Genomic DNA, 19,853 nt, shown 5'->3' on the forward strand with positions numbered 1-19,853 from the left:
TACTGAGCCACCTCTATTGCGAATGTACGAGACAATACAGGCAAGCATTGAGGCATAACAGTCGGGAATTATGTCCTATGTCATCTCGTACCACAGGTACAATTGACACGACCCCAATTCGATCAAATTCATAGGATGTTTAATTTACCGTCTCAAGAAATCCTACATATGCTCGATTTGTTACAAATCAGTGGATCGCGCTGGCCAGAGAAGGTGACAATGTGAAAGAACTTGCCGTGTATTTTCGAGCATTGTCTTGTTTAAAAATGGCGCCTGGGAACCTCATCATGAGTGCCAATACACGTGACTGAAGCATAACACAAACGTACCGTTAGGTTGTCATTGTGCTGTGCATTAATATTAGGGGTAAACATGTTTCATTTTCGATAACACCCCCTAAAGTCACTCCAGCTGTGAGTGCGATGTGCCGCATCCCCATTGTCGTCTCCTCTTAGAGTAGTATCCAATTAGATGGGATTAGACAGCAATAGACCCAGATCGTCTTTAGCGATGAGTCCAGATCAAATTTAGGCAGTGATGACAGTTGTGTACGTTTGTGAAGAACCCGTTGTAAACTCACTAATAACGCCCACGCTTTTCAGTGGCTTTGTGCACCCACCCTCGGGAGATGTTATGGGGTGCTATCGTATACGAAACATGGTAACCCCTAATATTGATCTACAGCCCCATGACAGCCTAACGGTACGTTTGTGTCATGTTTCAGTCCCGTGTGCTGGCACTCATGGTCAGGGCTCATATTTTTAACAGGACAATGCTTGGTCACACACAGCAAGGGTGTGATGGGACTTCGTCTTCCACTTTACCACTCTCTCTAGCCTGCACCATCCACTTGTTTGTTACAAATCGAAAATATATGAGTTTACTTGAGACGGTAAGTTTGACAGATTATGAGTTTGATCGGTTCTGAGGTAGTTATATTAATGTTGCCCTCACGTTTGTAAAATTTCATTTCACGCTGACGACTCCTGATTAGTGCGTCGATTTTTTTTTCGTTTCATAGTGTATAAGAAGTGTTCCTCTTTTTAGAATGTAAAAAAAAAAAAAAAAATCATACTCTAGTATAACAGAAGTTGAACTGTACGAGAAAACCGCTTTTATTAAATTTGCTAAAATAATACATTCATATCACCAAAATGTCGCTTAATTCGTTTCTGCCTGCTTCATAATGATTGCCAGGTGCGACATTTCCACGGTCGTACTACACTACTTTTGTGACTGCAGAACCCTACCTACTATTTCTGAAACACATACGTAAGGAATTCTAGACCTGTATGTTTAACATGCCAGTTGCGTCACCTTTCTGTCCTTCACAGTTTCACCAGATAAATGATTTCGAAGTCGGATCGTACTTTCTGAAACAACCTGTAATTTTAGCTTTTATTTGATTGTGACTAACTTACAAATATTTAAGACAGAAATAGCCCTTCCTTCTTCATCCCTGTACGGTAGATGGTAGTACAGTCCATTTCTGAGCAGTGCTTCCACTTGCGAAGAGTTCTGTAGGAGTTCCGGATACTGTGCGCGATAGCCATAAAAGTTCTGAAGGAGGCTGAATGCACGGTCAATGTCAAATTTTCGAGCCCTTAGAAAAAATAGTAAGTAATCATCATCCAAACAAGCGTTCAAATTCTGGACACCTAAAATTAAAACCAAGAAAAATTTGAAGGAGAAGTCTAAATTTTTCATATCATTTTAAACGTCTAAATTTTATTAGTGCTTTTGCAGGCTGACCAGGTTTGATTTGGAACTAGCAAGCGGTCAGCTAGACGGTTCTATCTGAGTGAAGGGAAAAGTACAAATTTGATGCGTGTGTTTCGTTTACTTCAATGTGAAACTGCTTTAACTTATGCCAACATACATTTGCAACCACAAATTGGCATTCCTGCAAACAAACTGATGCCTCCGTTTTCCTGTAAAACGGATCTCCACGTTTCCATCTGATCGGTGGTCAAACAGCAGCAGGGAATGTATTTTATTGTTATTACTAGTTCTGGATATTATAGGGTAACGGCACCAGTAACAGACAAGGGTCCAGTCCAGGGCCGGATTTAGGGGAGGGCAGGCGGGCCTCCACAACAAAGGGGCCCCCACAATAAAATTTTTACAAAATATTCTAACTTTCACGGGTCAGCAAATTTTACGTTCTTTCTCCCAGACTTTTTTTTTTTTTGTATTTCTACAAAGAATGCTTGCACAAAAATAATATTATTAACGATATATCAAGAAAGTCCCGATTGCAAGTATCCATTTACTATCAATTTTTTTATTTGATCGAGCATTTCAGTGGCAATATATATATATTTTTTATTCATTTAAAATGTAGTTTGTACCTATGAGTTAAAGAAAAATAAAGTAAGTTTAAAAAAATCCGAAAAATGGTTAACTTTGCAGGTTATCCTTACAACTTCTCGCTTCTTGAGCTCAAAAATTTAAAAATTATTTGATGAAATGACTTGAATGGAAATTTTTTAACAAAAATATCTATTAAACACGTCGATTTTCTCCCGCTTCCCTCTTTTTTTTTTTTTTTTTTTTTTTTTGACATTTTTTAATGATAACTAAGAATTCTGAATTAATCATTAAAAATCTGTTATAATTTTCTACATGGGGGCGCTCTTTTTTTTTTAACCAAAGAAAGGATTTAGCCCTTCAAGTTGGTGAAACCCCTATAATATGTCAAAGTATCGGATATTTTCGAAAATATGATGATCTTTTCGAACCCTGATTAGGGGCCTCCACACTTCGAAATCCGGCCCTAGTCCAGTAACAGACAGTCATAAGTCCTAAGCTCTAAGAAAGGACTTCAGCTCTTCAGATTTCCAGCAGATGCAGCAAGAAAAAAGAAATGGATAATTAATAGCCGATGAAGTGACTGGCAGACTGGAAACGGAGCTCGCTTGTGTGAGGTTAATATCAATTTATTTCTCATGATTTTACTATCATTACGTTATAAATGCTCTGTAATCTTTGCTAACGTGTTGCAGTGTTCTGCGAAATGTCTTGTATTATGCTTTTCCCTGTTGTGCGATAAGCACGCTTTCTCCCGCTTGGTCCAACATGGCGGATGCGTCGGCCTCTCCAGTTATAGGAGTTCTAATATAAGGGTTTGTTTAATCCGGATTTTCGCTTCTCCGGATTGTTTTAGTGTGGATAAAAGACGTTGTACAGCAAACATTTACACATTTTTCGAAGTTTTTCCACAACTTACTTCCAAGCATGTCTTTGAGAGTACGCAGTGCAACTTCTACACTTTCAGGAGTTTCGTTAAGCTCCAAGGCTGCTTTTAATTTGTCCTGAGGGTTCACCTTTTCTCCGTAAAGTGCTCGGAAAGTTTTCTCTCCAGATATAAGCGCCATACCATCCGTTTTCTTAAAGGAAATATGTGAAATACATGTTAGAAAGCTTTTGCATTTTATTTTTTACATAAAAAAATAATCGATCAAAACAATTATGATAATAATAGCAAAAATAAATGAATGATAATATTAAAAAAACGTGGATTTTTATTTTTGTTTGTTGATCAAGGATTTCAAACAAGTTCTAAAGCCTTTTTTTTAGTAGTCCAATCTTTTCGAATTTGTGCGCTCTAATTATGCTTAACGTTTCTGAAAATTCCAAATTTGTGATTAATCGTTATCAGGGCCCGACTTAGAAATTTTAGGACTGTAAGCACAACAAATTTGGGAAGGCTCCTTTGACATCCAGAACCGAAGAACGTGCTCAATTGCACTTCTACTCCCGATTCCATCCCCCCTCCTCCCCATTCAGGTTCCCATCCCACAAAAAAAAAAAAAAAAAAAAAAAAAAAAAAAATGCGTACCATCCCAAAAAAAAAAAAAAAAACTGATACCCCAACCCCTCAAAAAAAAAAAAAAAAAAACATTGGTGCAATATGCACCATTATTATTAATTTTTTTTTTATTTTATGTTAACCCTATTGACATTTGCTTGGTTATAGGCTGCCGTAAACCGAAGGTGTAAATATATATATATATGTTTTGAAAACATATATATATATATATATATATTTACACCCTCGAATTGAATACCTTAAACAAAGCCTTTTTCCCCCCCAAACTGGTTTCAAATTGCTGGCAAAAAGAGAAATAGCGTATTTTTTTTTGGGGGGGGGGATGTACCTGCACGAAAATAAGTTTATCACCTTCCATCAAGATTTGGCTGACTTGACCAGGTTATTCAGGAATGCTCAGATAGCTAGTCAGCTGCATGTATTTTGCAAGTCACATGTTAAGTATTGCTGATGTAAACTAACTAAATAAAATGCTAGATATTAATAAAAAGTTGTTTTGGTATTACGGATAAAGAAGTGATAGCTCACAACAGGTTCTGATCCCAGCTAATCGGGTGCTAGTCAATTTACCTGCTCGCAATTAAGATCAACAGCTCTGTATGTGTAATTTAAAACTTACATAAATAAACAATCAAAAAATATTCAAACATCTTGAAATAGTGTAAATCAACTGAAACAAATTAAATGTCTTAAGCAGTAATAGTGAGTTCCATATACCGGCATGGAGTTGCATCTGAGTGGTCTCATTCTACACAAGGGCGATTCTTACGTTACATGTGTTTCTTTTACATAAAAGTTTTCAACTTTAATGCTCTTTATAACAAACTTATTGGATACTTTTCATAGTTTTTTTTTTAAACTAGTTGTTAAATTTTCATGTGTTTTATGAATGCAAAAAAAAAAAAAAAAAAAAAAAAAGTTGAAGGTTTAGATTAATTTTTTGTTGCAAAATTTTTTTTTCTGAAATTTCGTCACGTGTGTTACTTTTTATAAAGCTTGGTATTTGAAACTTCGTATATATCTTTATATATTAATAGGCAAGCTGTTTTCTTTCGGTACCGATTCCTCCTCTGTTTGTGAACCGATTTCCTTCATCCTTTTTTTGTTCGGTAGCTATTGCCGAGTTTTAATGTCATCAATAAAAATTTTTGAAATCGAACGCTAATTAACGGAGATATTAATAAAAAACGCATTTTCGTCCTAAATGGCTCTTTCTACGCGAACGGATGGTCCATTTTTTTCGAATTTGATATGGTTGGAAAAGTCTTTAAAAAATACTCCTAACGAAAAAATTGTCAGGGTGCCCAAGGTCCAATAACCTAAATCCACTAGAAAAAAAGTTATAAGCGTTTTTTAGCTAGCGAAACTCAAAAATTTTAATTTTATCTCTTTTCCATTGTTGAAATTCATTGTTGGAAGCGTGAAACATTAAGTTTTAATTCATTTTTTAAACCGCTTTTTCTACACGAAAAATGCATTTAAGTGCTTTGAGCTTGGTATGGTTGGAAAGCTTGTGAAAACTACTTCTAAAAACGTTTACCCCCCGTTTACGGCAAAAAAACGAAAACCCGCTAAGATGACTAGAAAATAAGCTAGAAGCAATTAAAAGTTAGTGGAAATTCATTTTTATTTGCTTTTTCACCCGACATAGTTAGCGTGAAGAAATTGCTGGATAATATTGGGGTGTTGCCATTCCTCGCTTGAGCATAAAGAAATGAAATACTTTGCATTTTTCTTAATTATTATTGAGGCTTTTTGGGAAACTATAGGCATTAAAAATATTTTCATTTTGATTATGTTTTCGCGATTTTAATATTTAAATAAATCATTTTACGGAGTGAGGGAGGGCTTTCAGTTTCGATAAAATTACCTTCTTCTCACAATAAAACCTGTATTTGCTATCGCCAGCAAAAATCTCAAGGTGAAACTTTTGATAAATTGGCGTATTATTACGACGACCTGTGCTTTCGCATGGACCCGCTATATAGATAGGCCGACGCATCAGCTTAAGTGTAGCCTTTTTGGATCGGATTTTTCATTGTTGCACTGCCAGTGTTACCATAGCAAAGTTTCGGATTTCGCCAAATTTGCCGAAAATAATACTTTATTTAATAAACAATTCACGTGCCGCTTTACAAAGAATATTGTTTATACAGAAGTTTTACGTTTTAAAGGAGTTTTATGGTTTCATTTCATTCAGGAAGGCTTCCATAATTGTGAAAATGGCGAACTTTATTCTTTGGTGTAAAATTTTTGGCACCAAAATGCCAGCGCGAGAAATATTTTTCTTTTTTATTCGTAAAAAAAAAGTAGAGAAATGTCGATTTGCAAGGAGCTGACTACGAATAAAGTCCCTCTTTAAGGTGGGGTTCGTTAAATTAACCGTACGTGACAAGGGGGAGGAAATAAATGACAAGAGGGACATACAATGTAGAAAATGTGACATCAAGCCCTTTTTTTTTGGTAATAAAGTTTATTAAAAACAGTATGACATGTGGCAAAGAGAACAGGGAGCATGATGAAGTGTGAAACTTTGTGACAAAGGGGAGAGGCGTCAGAATTTTTGAAAAGAGCATTAGTTATTTCCTAAACCGTAATATCACAAAAACGATTTTTTTTAAAATAAAATTGCACTATTATTACGATGTCAAGTGTTTTTAAATGGACAATTTTTAATATAGTAAGTACCATTCGTTCATTTGTCTGTTTGAAATTTTATATTTCTAATGGAAAAGGTCAAGGCAACTAACTCAATAATATTAAACTTTTTAGAAGAAATATTGTTCCTGTAGAAATTTTACGTATAATCTGAGTTTTGCAGCATCATTTTATTCGGGAAGATTTTGATAATTGGCGCTCTCCATTTATTAGCCTCAAATTTTTGGCACCAATTGTAGCGCGAGAAATGTTTTTTCTTTGCATATGTAAACAAAGAGTAGAGAAATATATATTTCCATACGGTTACCACAAAACAGGGGCTGTCCTTGAATGAAGTCCCGCTTTAAGGTGGGGTTCACGGAATAGTAAAAATTTGTAACTGAGGAGAGGAAAGAAATGACAAGAGGGACATACAATGAGGAGAACTTGACAACAAGCCTTATTTTAATAGGAACGTTTATGAAAAGCAGCGTGACATGTGACAAAAGGAAGAGAGGTATGGTGAACTGTGAAACTTTGACAAAGAGGGGAGAGGGTCAAAAATGTTGAAAAGTGTGACATTAGTTATGCACCGCCATAAACGAATCTCAAAGATGACCCTTTTTTTTAAATTGCACTATTATTGCGACGTCCAGTGTTTTCGAATGGACAGTTATATGTTACCACGAGTAGAGTTCGTTCATTTGATACTTAGAAATTTATATTTCTAATGACGAAGAAGCTACTTACTTAGTAATAGTAGACGTTTTATAGTTCACACAGAAGTTTTTCGTATAAACTGAGTTTTGATGCTTCATTTCATACGGGGATATTTCAAAAATTGTATTATTGACCATTTTTATCCATTGGCGTCTCAAGTTTTTAGTTTCCAATGCCAGCGCAAAAAATGTTTTTCCTTTGCATATGTAAACCAAGAGTAAGGAAGTATCTATTTGCATAGGGTTAGCACAAAGCAACATGGTATCCAAAATAAAATTAATCAAGCCAAGAATTTGACGACCACACCAATTTCTCCAATGGGGCTGTTTTTTTCAGTCAAAAGTACTACTTTTAGTCACTGAAATTAATAGAATAAGCAAAAGAAATAACGTGGAGCCAGAAAAAACTTTTGTTTTCTCGACAGTTATTTTTTATTAATATTTCAAACGTTCGATTTTGGAATTAAAGCGTGATCTTTATCACGTTACAAGTGATGTACTTTGGCGCACTACTCCATTGTCGTGCTAAATGTTTACGCTTTGCTGTCAACCGCCTTTCCACGCTATGATAATTTGCGCTGTGCGCTAATGGCATCAGTGAATGGCATTTCATCCCTTTTAATGTCATGTTCAGAAGCGTAAAAACTGAATTTCAATCTGCGCACCGATTAAAATAATTGTTAAAAAATATTAAATTCTTAATATTTTTTTAAAAAAAATGGTTAAAACCCATGTTTCTAAGCTTGCTCTTTCAGAAAAAATACTTTAAAAATTTCGGAAACGTCCCCATTACCGAAATATCCCTTTTCATCCATATATTTTGAGATTAACAGACAAAAAGCAAAATTGGAATAAATTATTACCTTTTGTAATTGCGTGTACGTATAAAAATTGTATGTTTCCAGATACGCAGTAAACAAGAGTAAAAGTAGAAATAAAAATATTGGGAATAGTTAAATTCATACAAGGTTTCTCAAATATTCATTTATGAATATGGTCGAATTTCGACCACTGGGCGAACACTAGTACGTTTAATTCTGTGAAGTATAAATGAGTAAAATCAAGATATTTTTTATAGAGAGATATTTATCAAAGGTGTGTTTAGAGGTTTTTTAAAAAATTTTAAAGCAGTAAATATTCTTTTGATTTGTTGAAATTGCTGCGTTACGTGTGTTAACAGAAAGTTACGTGTGTTACCTTTTATAAATATTACAACTGAGGAGTCACAAATACTGCACAAAAATACATTCAATTACTTGAAATTTACTGAAGGAAACCAATTTATTTTAACAATTGAAGTAGATCATGGTTTAAGAAGAAAATTTTACCGGACTTTTCCACCGTAACGTGTGTGACTTTATGACGCTGTTTCTTCGCAAACAACAATAAAAATGTCAATGAAGTTTTTAAAATATCTTTTATTTTCTTTTAGTATGGTAACGAAGAATGTCTAGAGTTATTTTAATGGCAATATTTTTATTGTGGATAGTTCTAAATTTTTTCATAAAATTTTAAAGCATTATGTTTGTGATTCAGAAAATGAAGGAAATGGAATGAACTGTAAAGCTTAAAGAGTAAAACAAACTTCATTTTTTAACATGTATATAAGTGTTTACATGTGTTAATATTAATATTTGCAAATATATTTTTCTGAAGCTCTTACGTTGCCAGTACAAGATAAATACACTCTGTACAAATGTGACTGAAGAGTGGGGCCGCATGTGAAATATGTTTCAATCAAATGTCATTTTTTAGTAATAAATATGATTTACTAGTGGTACCCGCACGGCTTTGCCCGCAGTAAAAAATTAAAAGGTCATTCGGTTCGCCTGTATATTTACAAATAATGGATGATGAATTTCTTGCCAATTGGCTACGTTCATTCGCTCTCCCATTACACGTCATGATAATTTCGTAATTTACTCGTCCATCTTATGATAATTTTGTGCCGGAAAATGTTCTTAAAATTAAATTGAAATAGAAAAAGAACAAAATCGAATTTTCGAAAAACCGCTTCGAAGTGCACACTCCTATGCTACAAACTAATTTTGTGCCAAGTTTTATGAAAATCGGCCGAATGGTCTAGGCGCTATGCGCGTCACAGAGATCCAGACATCCCGACATCCTCCAGACAGAGAGACTTTGAGCTTTATTATTAGTAAAGATTTAAGTCAATTTCAAATCACATGAACTAAAAGAATCCAAGAATTTTAACTAAGGGGGGCCAGGAGTGGAGGGGTTATGGTGCAGACTGCGCCATTAAATATTTTAGAGGTTTTTTTTTTATAGAGTTTTTTTTTAAGCCATTTGGGGTGCGGAGAGTTGCTCTGTCGAACTCCAGGGGAATGGGCCATCCTCTTTGGAGAGATGGTAACCTTTGTGGTAAGTTATGTGGTTTTGAATTTTACCTATCTACATAACACCAGTCACCTACTTGTAGCTCAGTAACAGCCTTTGTTTAATTTGACAATCATCAAAATTCACTTTCAAATCTTTTGCATCATCTGCATGCCATGACTTTGCCCTTCAAAGGTTGACATAACATTCATTCTTTTGAAACCTGGAGTATATTTTACATTTTTGCACAGATTATCTTCAAGTCAATATCAACTTGATTGAATAAAAATACTTTGGTTGAATGTGTAGGATCCTTTATTACGTTAAGGAAATCAGTTGATGACTGAACTTTTATGTTTTTCAATTTACTGATACTTTTCTGCCTAAACCAAAAGGTTATCTTTTCTTTCACGCTGTCACTAACCTCTTTGCCATGCATATAGATAACAAATATTTAATTCAGATTTTTGTTTAGGTATGGGAATAATTTTCGCTTTGGTTATATTCTCTTTCTTTAGGTACAACCCTTTTTAAGCTCATATTCATACATGAAACATTTTTTCATTTTTTTCACTGAGGCATAGTTTTAGAGTCAGCACACAATATTTTTAGATGAATCATTTAAAACAGCATTACCTTAACAATCAAATGTAAAGATCCAACATTTGAAGAAAATCATACGAAAACGTTACCTGTGTTACCTCCTTTATGAAGCTCTAATAAATATTTTCTACCAAATGTAGAATGATGAAACTTCAGGTATATGACTAACATATCAAGTTAATTTATAGTATGAGATATTTTTCTTTTAACCCGCTAATTTAGGTTAGAAGAAAAACTTTACTACTTTACGCGTTACGTGTGTTACCGAAAAAATAAATTGTCTGAGTATTTTCTAGGGTTGAAATTTTAATAAAAGTCTTACTTTTAAGTTTTTACCTCATAGTTATAGTAGAACATTTGTTTTAATGTTATTTCATAGTTTTTTCAAGAAAAAATTAATGATTAAGAAAAATATGGCTTTTAAATTTATCTTTATAACTATGCATTTTTTTTTTTTTTTTTTTGGTGCTGTCTGTGTGCTACCGAATGTGGCCAAAATTTCATAGAAAAAATGTTTTTATCAAAAAATTGATGCTGAAATTGAAAACAGTAGATATTTTTTTATCTAAAAAAAAGATTTGTTTTCAATTTGTGTGAAAAAAATATTTCAGTGTTTCAGAACCACTTTTCGTGGAATCACCCACTAGATGTCACTCTAGATAGTTTTCTTACTCCATGGGAGAGAGTCATTTTCCGCTGAACTCATAAACCTTGTTGAAACAAAGCCAGCAATAACAATTTAATTTTTAAACTTTTACAATAAAATAAAAAATATTTAGAAAAATTTTATAGCGCAAAACAAATGAAAACATTCATTATGATTTTTTTTGTTTTGTAATTTCTGGGGGCTCCCAATCTAGAGGGCCCCAAAACCCGTGCTTATCTGGCTTACACTTCAATCAGGCCCTGATCGTTATATTTGATTTGTAAACAAAAATAAAGCAATGGGCCACACGGACCGGCTTCGAGAACAGCTTGTGGCTCACGGGTCGTAGGTTGGGCATCACCGAAGCTAAAAAAATTTTAAAAAGAGCAACTGTTACGCGACAGATTTAAAAACTTACCCAATATTGTTCAGAAACGGGAATAGGCAGCCAGCACTAATTCCAGCTGTAGAAGAAGTATTGCAAATGTTTTGCTATTTCGTAGTTAGATAAGAATGGAACGCAAAGAAAGTACAAAATCACGGTCCGATAATCGCAAAAGTAAGCTAACGCAAGGGCACTAAATTCAAAAGGATTCAAATTACAACTACCCGAGTTTGAGCACCTGCAAAGAAATGTGCATAGGGAAAACGAAACAATACCATTCTTCTTAAAAGATAACGCAGGTCATTTTCTAATAACAAAGCAATGTATATGTTGAAAAATTTATTTTGCTTCTTCCATTAAAATTGGATTCTATTATAGTTAAATAATGTCTATACGTAATAAAATCAAATCAGCAAGCCTGTTTCAGGATGTTCAGGAACATATAAAATCAAAATTTTAATTTTAAGTAGATGGGAAATGAGTGACAGGCGAATGGAACTTGGAGGAAATAACATATTTACTGAAGGAATTGTAATATATGTAGGAAAAGGAAACACTATTTTAATTAATTCAAAATGATTTTCTGAGGTCGTTTAACATTTGTTATCCTTATTTTGAAGCTGACTTAAAAAATTATTACAAAGAATTTTTGGGCCAAGTTCAATGTGATCGGTAAAATAATTTATTTAAAAAAAAAGTATCTATTTTATTCTAAATAACAATTTAAAATGGAAATTTCTTCAATATTTTTTCGCAATTTAATGAATTATTACCGACAATGGTCATTCCCCTTTCATGTGACAGAGGAGACAAAAATTTGGGTTTTTTGCTATCACCATAACTGCGTGCACGCGCACACAAACATATACAGTTAGTACAAAAGTCTGCGTACAGACTAAATTTTAAATAAATAAATAAAAAAAAAAACACTTAAAGCATAGAAAAATGTATTTTAATCATTGTATTTTTTTCTTCTATTAGCTACAATTATAAGTTTAAATAAAAAGTAAATAATATAAGTGTAATACTTTTTACATTTTTACAAAAATATATTTTGTCTAAAAATCTCAGAAATTCCCTCCACTAAAGTCTTTTAATAAAAAAAAAAAAGCAAAATTTAAGTTTTTTTTTTTTTTAAATTTCTTCAATACTTTGTCGGATATCATTTATTCTTCAAAACAGCTTACAGACGTCTGGGCATTGACTGAACTAGTTTTTCAGTGTGGTCCGACGTAAATTTCGCCTATTCTTTCTGCAAACTACTAATTATCTCATTTGGCGACGTAATATTGTGTTTTCGAATTCGTTTCTCCAATTTTGCCCACAAATGTTCGATTGGATTGAGGTCTGGTGACTGTGGAGGAGTACGCAACTGTCTTGGAGAGTGATAGAGGGGATATTCCTTCACAATTTTAGCTGTATGTTTCTTGTCGTTTTCTAGTTGGAAAATAAAGGTATTAGAAAGTAGGATTCGACCGATGCATCGGCGCCGATGGTTCAACAATTTAGCCATCGGCATCGGCATCGGTGGCCGATGCTAACTTGCAGGAAACATCGGCCCATCGGCCTTAAAATACATCGAAAAGCCGATGGAATTGGCCGATGTTTTTTAAAAAAAAGGACCTTTGCTGTTTTACTTTTTAATACATAGTAAAGGGAGTTATTGTTTTCTTATAAAATTTTTTACTTGAATTTCAGTATGAATTTCTATTTTATCACCCCTGAAGGAATTTTTAATTTTGCATTCAGGTACAAACAAGTTAATTATTGCGTTGTTTCTTGCAGCTGGATGTACGTATATATCTCTCATAATTCATAACTCAAAAATGGTAAGCTGTAGAAGGTTAAATTCTCGCATTCGGGGTGTGCGTACGTTCCAGTTGTGCACTTCCCTTTTGTTTTCGATCGGGTGCTCTAAAAAGCCAGTTTACTCATTTTTTGTGGCTATTAATTACATATTTCAATGCAAAACTAATATAGCGTCTCAGACTGACGATCATTTGGTGATATATTGCCGAATTGGAGAACATGGAAACAAATATGAGATGGCAAAACCGGTTTTTGGGTCATTTTGCTAAATTCCCGTTGAACCGACGGTAATTTTTAATTTTTTGATATTTGTAATAGGAATCACAGTAATGCAGTCTTTTCTGTATCGCTTCGGTGGAGTTACAAGTTTGGGGCCCGGTGAAATACATTTTGGGGCCCTATTTCTCTATCACAGAAGTTGTAAAACATTTATCATAAGCATTTTTGTAACTCCAACGGTGCCCCTATGGTTATGGGGCCTCTCGTGCAATTGCAACATTTGCTAAATTTTAAATCCGCCACTGCACGTCAAAACAAACTCGGGTGCAAGTTTTAAAAGGTTTTTTCTGGCCATGTTTATGATTATTTTGAACTCTATTTTTTACGACTATTTTTTCAATTTCCGAGAACACTTGCGTGCCTTTCTCCCACTCCCTCAATTTCTGAAATTAAACTCTAGTTGTACTTCTGAGTTGTTTAAAACTAACACCATTCATAAAATTAGAGATTTGTTTTTCAAACTTTATCTATTGTTTAGAAAGAATTTAGAGCATTAATGTAACAAACTAATTAAAGACGTTTTGAATGGTGACATAATTCGGAAATCAAAGGGACTTTTGAATTTTTTCTTCAGAAGTGCTGAAGTAGATTCAGAAACTCTTCCGAGACGTTGGTGGTAGCCTTTCTGTACTAAGAAAATGAGGCCAAAGTTGGTGCCGAAGTGTGAGTTACTCCAAAATCAGAGGGTGACCCCCCCCCCCCCAACCCTCCCTCGTCGTTTCAAGCATTTCTTAAATATTTAGCGATTATTATTTTTGGTCAAGAAATGTCATTTTGCGTATTTCTCATACTTGTTTCACCTATATTTCGTAATGCGCCATTTTTTTTTGCATCATTAATAACGATCGATTTTTTTTTTCTGTTGTAAGTAACTATTTTTATGTATTTATATAAAATCAATGAATAAGTTATTTTCGTTTTTTATAGAATAGTTTCAAGGATTTTCTATTATGCAATTTTTTAAATTTCAGAAAATTATTGCTAAATTGAAAAATTTAATTTGAACTTGTTTGTAAAGCTTCATAAAAGATTAAACAATCAAATTGTTCAATATTATGTGCAAACAACAGATCAAGTATTATATTTATTCAGTTATTAACTTAATGCAAATATTGAATTTGTTTATTGTTGCTTCGTTTTAAGAACCTCGCTCTTTTCATGGGTATTTCCTTTTTCAGCAAAACTTATGTCACTGTTATAGATTTTATGAAAAATGCAAACTTTTCTATTCATAAATTTTAAATAAGTACAAAAATATTTCTATTATGATTTAATATTGTAATTTATCTGTTATCTTTTTCGTTTAATTTAATGACTAAAAAATGTCTACGTGCAATCTTTCCAGTTTAATTGCGTAATTTGTTGACGGTTTCATAGTTTTATTTATTTATTTTTTTTTTTTGAAAGATTAAACAACATAATTTAATGTTTTTTAACTATTTTTAATGTATCTAAATCCATACATTATTACAATATTATTGAAATCTTAGTTATATGTTCAATTAAAAAAAAAATCAATAGGTTATTAAACAGTCTCTTTGTTTTTTTTTTCTTTCATTTTTTTTGACTGTTGTTCTTTTCCTTTCATCATACAGCTGTCAAAAAAAGGAGAAGCATAACTACACCCTATACAAATTGTACGTAGTACGATCCAAAAGCTCGGGGACAAGCTGTATAAAACCTTACCCAGAATTGTTCACATTACCGAAGCACATCCACCTGCAAAAGGACACCTTGAGGAATTATGTACTTCTGCCAGTGTTCATATAACTTTTGGAATCACTCCTGGGAGCCATTTTTCGCTACCTTCTTATGATGCAGCTTTATCTTCTCCTGACGGAAGAAAGTGGCGTCCATGCAAATGTTTTTTTTGCTGGGAACAGGTAAAAGTCACGTGGAGCTAAGTCCGACGAAACCTTATGTTATTTGTTTGTCATATTAGAGTATTGACCAATCGAACCGTGCATCCTCAACATGAAAGTTGCCTTCGTCCCCACGATGAAGTTAAAGTAGCAGCGCAAGAGGCCTTTTAAGAGGTTGCGAAAAATGTCTTCCAGGAGTGCTTCTAAAAGCTATACGAATGTTGGCAGAAGTGCATAGTCGTCCAAGGCTATTTTGTAGATAATTGTGCTTCGGTAATGTGAACTATTCAGGGTAAGGTTTTATACAACTTGTCCTCGAGCTTTCAGATCATACTACGTACGTATGAGTTTTCAACTTACTATTTCATAACGTTTTTGAGTGAAGAAAGTTTACGCGCATGAAGACATCACAAGGGAATTTGCGATAATTAACTCAGGAGGCGTTCAAAATGGATATTTTGGTCATCTATATGTTCTTAGGTACATATGCATGTACAGATGTGCCGAAAAAACTTGTGAAGTTTAAATTGGGTGATCGTAAAATAGAAATTTAGGTCAAGAAATTTGATTTTTCTTTTTTTTTTTTTTTTTTTTTGTGATTACGATTCCTTATTCGTAGAAAGGAAGTTAAGTGAAATGAATCAATGATCCTTTAAATCCCTGATAATCTTATCAATTTATTTCTGTTTGATTTTTTTTTTTTTTTTTGCCATCGGCCAACGGCATCGGCCATCGGCAATCGGCATTCGGAGGAAAACAATTGGCCATCGGCCATCGGCCGTCTTTGAACAATCGGCCAACAATCGGCATCGGCCCATCGGCCAAAAAATGCCATCGGTCAAGCCCTATTAGAAAGGTTTAAATTTCGGGCACAGTCTCGTAGATTTTTCTTCAGAATATCCAGATAAACATATTTATCCATGACTTTATCAATAATGTGAAAATTTCCAACTCCTTTCGACGACATACACCCCCATACCATCACACCGCCAGCACCATGTCTGACAGGATTTAAATTTCTCAGATTCAGTTCTGTTCCTGGTTTTCTCCATACAATAGAGTGGCCATTAAAACTTTAAATATTGTATATTTATTTTCATCTGAACAAATTACCTTATTCCAGAAGTCCTGCAAAGAGTTTAAAAATTTTTTGGCAAAAGCAATTCTTTTCTTTCAATTTGTCTCGGAAATGTATGGCTTAGACCTAGGTTTGCGTCCATGATAATCAGCCTTTCGCAGCATTTCTCGTACAGTTTCAGGAAAAATGTCCTTATTGCTGGCTAAAAAATATCTTTTGCAATGCTTGCAGCAGAAAGTTTAAGATTTTTTTAATTCTTAAAAAAAATTTTCTTTCTTCTCTCTGCGTTAGCTTCTTCGGTCTAAGACATTTTGGTTTTACAGCAAGACTACCAGTGTCAAGATAGTTTTGAATAATTCCTTGTACACTAGAAAATGGTTTTCCAATGGTTTTACCAATATCACGAAGAGTTTTACCTTCATGTCTCAATTTTATAATTAGTTGTCTCGTAACCAAAGGAATTTCTTTATTGGTTGTCATTTTCGTCAAAGAAAATAGAAATAACTTCCAATCAACGTGAAATTTGCTTCGGAAGTCAATGACCTTGAACGCGTAACCTTCTTTGCATTCTCAAGTTTGAAGCATTTGAAGTTTGAAAGTTAGATAAGAAATCCCATGCTTCCTTTGCGTTGTACGCAAACTTTATGGGCTTTGATTTCTGGCCAATTATCTTTTAAAAATTAGTGTGCATAAATTATTAGACATGAAAATATTACTGTTGAATAATTTCAAAGTCCCTTATTGAAACTAAAAATTTAAAAAATAAAACTTTAAGAAACTATCATTTTTGCACCTTAAATTTGGGTATGATATTACTTTTTCTTGATATACGCAGACTTTATTGACTAACTGTATGTACAAATAAATCATTATCGCATAAAAAAGAGGTTCAAAGCCTTTTCACTTCTGACCAGGAAACAACACGATCAAGGAAATTCGAAAAAAATCGAAACTGGAACCATTTGGAAGAGCATCGTAAAATATGTTTGTGGCGCAAAGATTATGTGCCCTCGTGACCCCGTTATCGAAATAAGAGGTCTTAAAGTTTGCCGAAATTTTAAGTAAAGTCGCCAAATTTAGCGAGTTTCGTTCGGAAATGGAATGTGCGGCCCTCATTCAACATCTGCATTTGACAAGACATCTCATTTCCATTTTTGGTCATTTGTGGACGAAGTGCGTGATAGATGTTTTAATTAAATTCTTTACTAAGGGGTAATTATTTGGGGGGGGGGGGGTTGTGGCACAGCCTGCTCCATTAATTTTTAAGGGGTTGTTTTTAGAGGTATTCTTTTCTCGTCTGGGGGGGGGTGGCTTTTGTTTTTGAAAAACGGCAACTTTAGAAAAAGATTAAACTTAAGTTTTATCTTATTATTGGTGATTAAAATAAGCCCACCACTTAAGGGGGTCAGGAGGTGGCTGTTGATCCCCCTGGTATTTAAAGAAAAAGTATTTACATGTACTTGCAAAAGTGTAGTATGATAGGGGAGGGGAACGCGTGGGAGCGCCGTCTCCCGAAATATTTTTATTTTTATTGTTACAAATCCTGTAAATAGTAATTATTGTAGGAACGTAACCTGTAAATAGTTTCCCGTAATGAATATACAACCCCTTTTTCATTCGGCTAAAGTATACGACCCCTATTTTCTTTTCTTTTCATTGATAACGGTCTACGCATTTCGGGAAGCCGAAAGAAGCGTGTGGAATATTTGAGAAATTTCTTTTCGGTGTCTATATAAGCGTTAGCGATGGATAAACAGTGGAGTTTCGATTGAGGATTTCGAACTGAGAGTGTATTAGCTCTGTTTATAGCAAAGCATTTCGCTGTGTTGTTTTCGTATTTGGAAGTAAATACGTGTGTAAACGTTGAGTTTACGGTGTTGTGTGATAGTTGCTTAATTGCTGATGAATAATTTAGCAGTTGTTGACGCTCTTTCCTGTACATAGTGTAAATAAATTTCCTGTGCTTTATCAAGAACTGTGTCTTCATTTCAAGAAAGTGGAAGTCGAATCGAATCCGTTACATTATTTTTTATTTATTTGTTTATTTATTTATTTATTTATTTATTTATTTATTTATTTGTAAAAACAATGCAAATGTAATGTAAAGTGATTTTATACCAACTTTTTTCTCTCTCTCTCTGGGGAGTTCCCTTAACCTTAAGTTGAGTTCCACCAAACATTTTTCCCAACTATAGCAATGTATATGTTTATGTTGCTTTTCGGTATAATAAGCATTTGCCGTGAGAAATTAAAACGTAATCTCTGCAAATTTTTCAGTTTTATTTTTATTTTTATTTATTTATTTATTTTTTTTCCATTATTTTTTTAATTTGCTTTTTTGTCATCTTCTGTGATTCAGCTTTAGTGTACAAGCTTGCTTAATTGGTTTTCGCTTAAAATTAAGCACGGAAAAAACGTTATATTCTAACGTTTCTCTTTATGGAACCCGAAAAGCGGTTATTCAAATAGTATCTCAAAAATTTATTTTTGCTGATACGGTGCTTTAACTTCCCACGGTAGAATTGACCCTTTCCCCACTAAAATTTTTAAGAGACGCGTCGGATAAAAGTACATTTTTGCATTTTAGTGGATTTTAAATAGATTTTACTTTATAGTACTTTAAGTGTTAAGTACTATACGAGAATGACGCAGACTGCGCCATTGAAATTTTCAAGGAGGGGGATGTTTTGAGGGATTTTTTGTTACTTAGGGGGAAATCTTGCTTTTTTTTGGGGGGGGGAGGGAGTCTTCACGATATTTACCATATTACCCCACATTATCCGACATGCCGAAAAAAAGCGAGGTTGACTAGCATGCCTGGAAATTCGAATTTTCCGGCATGTCGAATAATTCGAGGTTTATTTTGCAACAAAACAGAAATAAATTTCCCCATTCAGTTCCAATCAGAAAGCAAACACTGTAAGGAAGAAAAATTAATAAATCCCAAAGGTAACCTTCTTTCAAAAAAAAAAAAAAAATGTGTATCGCATATAATATGGGCTTGTTATTTATGGTAGGTCATTAACTATGGATTTAATTTTATAACAAAAATCAGTTCAGAAGCAAGCATCGTTACAGCAATTTGTTCATAATTTTTTTAAATAAATTATTTTAGGTTCCTTTTAGAGAGGAAGTTTCATTTATTGATTTGCTACGGTAAATTCTTCAGCACTGGTTTAGGGTTAGTAACTTACTACTTAAATGTTTGCTTACTTAGTTTTAATTTAATTTTTATAAAATTATTCGTTATTAAACAATATTTTTCTTGTTAAAATAACAAATGACATTGTTAGTAAATACTTTTACAAAATTAAAAACTGTTTATTAATACTAATAAGATATGTATAGAATTTATATTAACTTTAAGCTGAACATATATTTTATATCGTATTATTTTTTTCCTCTGACCTCGGTTTTTCCGGCATGCCGGGGCTGTTCACTTATCGGCCGTCCGTTCCGTCCATCCCGATTCTTTCCACCCGAAACAGGTTTTCTTTGCTGGTTGCCATGACAGCAAGCCATCTTTGACGGGACCGGTTTCGATCAAAAGTACCTTGATATTTGACGGCCGTCAAAAGTAGGACAGCATTTCATTGGCTCCCGCCAAGTAGTGCGCTCATCTCACTGCTGGGGGAATTCAGCCACGTGATTGATGTACGGCGACCG

The 19,853-nt window shown here is 33.8% G+C and overlaps 1 protein-coding gene across 1 annotated transcript in view; it reads right to left on the bottom strand.

Moving 5' to 3' along the window:
- Positions 1–11,315, bottom strand: part of LOC129224562 (alpha-tocopherol transfer protein-like) — a 30,888-nt gene extending 19,573 nt beyond the window's left edge. The window contains exons 1-3 of the mRNA XM_054859039.1: positions 11,193–11,315; positions 3,230–3,389; positions 1,422–1,658 (exon numbers count right to left, since the gene is read on the bottom strand). Of these exons, the coding sequence (XP_054715014.1) occupies positions 1,422–1,658; positions 3,230–3,377 (385 nt within the window). The 5' untranslated portion in view covers positions 3,378–3,389; positions 11,193–11,315. The remainder of the gene's footprint in view (positions 1–1,421; positions 1,659–3,229; positions 3,390–11,192) is intronic.
- Between the last annotated feature and the right edge of the window lie 8,538 nt (positions 11,316–19,853).

This window comes from Uloborus diversus, chromosome 6, assembly GCF_026930045.1.
Source record: "Uloborus diversus isolate 005 chromosome 6, Udiv.v.3.1, whole genome shotgun sequence".
Lineage (NCBI taxonomy): Eukaryota > Metazoa > Arthropoda > Arachnida > Araneae > Uloboridae > Uloborus > Uloborus diversus.